The sequence below is a fragment of the Notothenia coriiceps genome, unplaced genomic scaffold, assembly GCF_000735185.1.
Source record: "Notothenia coriiceps isolate Sejong01 unplaced genomic scaffold, NC01 NC01_scaffold00037244, whole genome shotgun sequence".
Lineage (NCBI taxonomy): Eukaryota > Metazoa > Chordata > Actinopteri > Perciformes > Nototheniidae > Notothenia > Notothenia coriiceps.
In genome coordinates this window covers 17,337,875-17,343,038 of record NW_011369945.1, presented here as the reverse complement: position 1 = coordinate 17,343,038, position 5,164 = coordinate 17,337,875, and the positions used below count along the sequence as shown (strand labels likewise).

The window sequence follows — 5,164 nt, the reverse complement described above, 5'->3', positions numbered from 1 at the left end:
CGTAACACTTTTAATTATAGTTTTGATATAAAACACACTTTTATACAAAATTACTTTGATATACAAAATGTCTGACTGCTGTCTCAGAATTCCCTTTTCTGTAACAACAAGTCTAGTTTAGCTTGTAAAGCATATACATAGGCAGCGAGTGTTTATACATATCTCTATTCCCTTTGTTATCTTGGTCTGATTAAACAGACTTGAGTCCTCTGAGTAATACATGTGTATACACACACAAACACAGTATATATATCAGTTCCCTTTTTTCCCTTTCAGGCTTAATTTGCTGTATTTGTTTCAAAGCTCTTGGTCCTTTAGATATGATATCAGCTGTCCCTGTAGATTACTGCCTTGGAAGGATTTTCATTTTTTACCTCACTGCAATTTCCATTTCCTGCCTCAAGAAATGATACTTGCACCTTCAATCCGTTCCCAAAGACAAATATCCATGACCACCAAGACAAACATTTAAACGTTTTCAATCAAATAAACTATAAGGGGGGTATTAGTGTTATTAACCATCGTAATATATTACATTGCGCCCTTTTAACCTCTTTTCTAAAACTGTCGCATTATTTCCTATACCTGAATTGTACTGTCAGGACAAAAAGACAGTGAATATATATCATTTGATGTGTGCATAGATATTGATAAAGTGCAAATAGTATTTGGTTAAAAAAAGCTTTATAATGTAATTTCCCTGTTTGTTTATGATTTGATTGAGTCTTCAAAGCGTGTTGATGAAAACCAAGCCGGTCACTTTTTCTTATATTTCTGGTGTTCTGCATGTGTCCATCTCTGGTACCAGTTCTCTTTCATCTCCATGATTTGCTCCTCTGTCACACATTTGTGACCAACCCATAGCAATGAATGCATCCACTGGAATTCTCTCCCAGCGGCATGGTTGTAAATCTCCTGCCGCCCTGGTGGGGGCGCTGTTTATTTTGAGCTCTACTTCTCATCCACCATTAGGATTTCCTCAGGGATCTTCTCCTCTGAGTCAGAGCGCACCGACAGCTTGTCCAGGTACTCCATTTCGTCGAAGCGCTCAGCCACACACTGGGCTGTCAGACGGGCTTCCGGGTCGTGGTCCCAGCACTCGTCTATGGAGGCACACACCATCTGGATGCCCTGTAGGGTAGCAGAGGAGCACAGATATAATCAGTCAATAATCCAGACTGGGGGCAGGTCTGACTGAGACAAAATGTCATCAAGTCAAGCTGAAACAAAAATATGTCATGTGCATTTATGAGTTTCAATTTGTGTAGCAGCAGACACAGTACAGCAGCCCTGAAATACAGCTTCCCTTCATGTTAAAAAGCCTATTTTATATTAAATTAGTCTAAATAGAAATAATGAGGTTTTGCACGTTAAAGCTGAAATAGCACTAAGTATGTAAGTTAGCTTTAAGGTTCTCGGTGGAGATTTCTAGTGTTTACATTTGCATTAAGTGTAAACACAAAAGCCATTGTGTGTATCCTTGAGGTATAATAAGAGTGTTGAGTGCATTTCCTACCTCATAAAACTTTAACAAAGCCTATTCTTTAAGTATTTAAGGGTGTGCATTGTTTACATCTAGGGCGAGTGTGGCTGTGAGGGAGTGTGGTCGTCTTTCAACCAGAAGGTTGTGGGTTCGATCCCAGCCCATGCAGTCAACATGTCGATGTATCCTTGGGCAAGATACTTAACCCTGAGTTGCTCCCGATGGCATGGCCAACGGTGTATGAATGTGTGTGAATGTTAGGTCCTAGAGTAAGGTACACTGCTCTGTATGAATGGGTGTGAATAGGTGAATGACATTTAGTATGTAAAGCGCTTTGAGGGGTCTTAAAGACTGGATAAAGCGCTATATAAGTACAGTCCATTTACCATTTATCTATGTTCACTAGCACGCAGTCTTCTTCTTTCTTGCTGTGTATTACATCATTGGCAGGAAAGTGTATAGTGTCACCTGTGTGCATGTGCGTCCACATGCACGTGAATGAGACAAACAAAACTGGGAACCGCTAAGAAAAATCAACTAAATAAAGCTACTTGTCTAATTGTGTTTCCAGAAACGGGAAGATGAAAAGGGCACTTTCAGTTCCTAGTTTTGTTTTTGAATTTAGTTTCTCTGGTTCTATGATTCCTGAAACAGCTTGGCTGAGGCATTTTATATGATGCATTTTGTAGGTTGTCCAACAGGACTTTATTTATATATGTGTGTGTGGTGCCTCTTACTGGATGGCTGATCCAGCTGTCGGGGACCTCAGGTCTTCCTCTGTCCCGCAGAACGCTGTCCTTCATGCTCTCCACACATGGGTGTTCCCTCAAGTTCCCAAAGGGCGGTTCGTACTCTTTCACCTCTGCGGGCACACACACACAAAAAAGAGGAAGTACAGAAAGGATTAACATGTGACCTCATCAAACAGGTGAGCTTTGGTCGTGTTTTACAAGTGTTACACTTTGAAACAGATTCCCATCTCCTGAAAGATACAGCTCCGTTGAATAGAACGGCGAGATCAGATGGCGGTGCCCCTCAGCGCACTCATCAACAACACCTCTCAAAGGATTCACTGTGCACTCCAGATTAAAACTGCAGGATGCAAACTTTAAATAGCACTGAAGCAGCACAAACAACTAAAGAATCCTGCTCTGCTGATAGAGGGGCCGAGGGGGAGATTTGCTGAAGAGACACACTTATTATTATCACATTTTTACCCTCAGCATCAGTGGGCTTAAAGTATCTCACCAATGCAGCACTAGCTTTGTGTCAGCTCTCTTACACTATCAAATCCAGAGTGCTTGTCAAAGGCAATTTGCCAGTTTTCCCAGGGCACGACTGCAAAACATTGGCCTGCAGAATATAACCCGGAAACAGTAGGTTATATTTCCAAAGACAATTGATCCTAACATGAATGAATGTGTCCTTGGAGTATAAAAACAATCAAATTCCAAATTGCTTTGAAGCGTAAAGGGCTTGTGTTAAGGAAACAAGGTTCAGAGAACCCATCGAGAAACCTGATGAGGCACATGACTGTGTAAAGAATGTTGAAGAGAAAAGTTCAATGTGGTTAATAATTAAAGATGACCACGAGATTAGAAAAAATGTCTAAAGTAAATAGAGTTCATTGCTACCTCAGCTATGAGCTTAAACCTGATTGAGTCAAACTTAGATTATGTGTTATTGCGCAATAATGGTAAAAGTAATTCAAGAAGTCGGAAACGTGATGACTAACAATGATAAGTGGCTCAAAAACAAAGATAAGGTTACAGTTATATCTCTTACAAAAACACTGTAGCTGCTATCAATATCATTAAGCTATAAAACAAGGCATTTGGCAATTACTGTAGTCTGCTACAACAGAGACAGCAAACATAAGTTAAATGTCTCATGGAGTTTATATCACTTAAAACAAAGCAGTACCAAAGTATGCCAGATCTTGAGTAACTAGCATGTTGTATCTGCAAATGAACGGACACATCCTGTTTACAGACTCATGATATATGTCAAATTGTTATAAATGAAAACTGTGGTAAACTACTGCACCTGTCAGTATCGGTTCGTAAAATAAACCAAATGACAGTTGTTGTTTTTTCAAAACGTGTTAAAAAGCTGCTCACAGGAAGTTATGATTCCCTCAGACAGGAATCAGAGGCTCCTGGGACACAGACTAATGCAACAGAAGACTCTTCCATCAACTTTTTTTTGTTTGCTCTGCCTTGGTTTTAAGTTTAAACACAACCCCACCCAACCATCAGTCAATATTTAAGAAAAAAATGGAGACGGATGTTTCTTTTTGTTTTGACAGGTCGGAGGGAGTGTATGACCGTTGTCTGGACAAAAACCCCAAATTTTAAACTATTGGGCAAACATGTTTATGTCTTCATCTCCAAACAATGGGTCCAAAATATATACTACTGAGCACTTTGCAGTATAAACAAAAGTGTGTATTTCAGGATGGAAAGATTTGCCAACCCTGCTCTAAAAGGAAATGTGTTCTTGTTATGCCAGGCAAACCTTAAATTAAAGTCTAAACTAGCAGAAGCTATTGAAAAACACAACACAGTGCAAGGGGGGAGGAATGCTGCGGTGTGCAAAACTCACACACTGCATATTGACAAGATTTGTACTGAGCAATACAACAAGTTCGGCACACTAACAATGAGGAAGTTACACTCTGTTTCCTACGACAGCTGACATGAAGTGATGGGAATGTTGCCATGCTCGCACATACAGTATCTCCTCCTTAATGCCTATTTTCCATGCCAGGAGTCAGAAATGCTTGTAAAAACTATCTGGAAATCTGTAGCCCAAAGAAATCTGTTACATTTAGCCACAATGGCAGCCTGGGGAAACTTCTAAGTGAAGGTCACTCTTAAGGAGCTTTGTGATAAACATCTAAGACATGTCTTTCAGGGACTTACCACATGCTACTGTTTTGTATATGGCCCTAGCACATAGACGTATATGTTTAGATATTAATAGTCAAACTCTAGTCAAACTGCAGAAGCAAAGCCAAAAAGAACCAAAACAACAAGAAAGAGAAACACAAAGCAGACTAAATTATGAGAGCAAGCATTATCCATACCAGCATTTTATATTTTGTTTGATATTCTTGTTATGCTGTCTATTCAAGTTAACATTTTTGTCTAATCAAGCTCAACAAAGCATAAATAATGGGTGGGGGGGGGGAAACCTCTGAAATCCTGTCACCTCAATACATAAATAATGCAGAAAACACACAAGAGTTTCAAACATGTGCTTGGAAATAAATTACTAACGCAATCACGTCGTCTGTTTCCAAAAGTCTGTCTGCAACAACACAGTCTGATTAATCTACTCCCAGCCTCTGCTGCTTTTCATTAGCTGCGGTGGCTGTGACACTTGTTTTGTGTTCCTCACAGGTTGTTAAGTCATTTAGTACAGATGTATGCATGTGCAGTACACGTTAGCAGAGTTGACGTTTGTACATATGGCATTGGCTTACCCTGGAGGCTTACCCTACCATTAACTCTAGCTGATAAACATGCCCTAACCTTCACCTCACCCCAGTAAAGACGACCCAAAAACTATTTTTTGCTCACACTGGAAGCATTTTCAATAAAACCAAAATGGGCACAAACACTTTCTCCCTAATCCATCAACATGATTCAAAAATGTGTCCCTAAATGGCAGATCCCT

At 39.9% G+C, this 5,164-nt stretch overlaps 1 protein-coding gene across 1 annotated transcript in view; it reads right to left on the bottom strand.

Moving 5' to 3' along the window:
- The window catches only part of tgfbr2b (transforming growth factor beta receptor 2b), an 18,178-nt gene continuing 13,014 nt past the window's right edge, over positions 1 to 5,164 (bottom strand). The window contains exons 6-7 of the mRNA XM_010793780.1: positions 2,221 to 2,345; positions 1 to 1,131 (exon numbers count right to left, since the gene is read on the bottom strand). Of these exons, the coding sequence (XP_010792082.1) occupies positions 952 to 1,131; positions 2,221 to 2,345 (305 nt within the window). The 3' untranslated portion in view covers positions 1 to 951. The remainder of the gene's footprint in view (positions 1,132 to 2,220; positions 2,346 to 5,164) is intronic.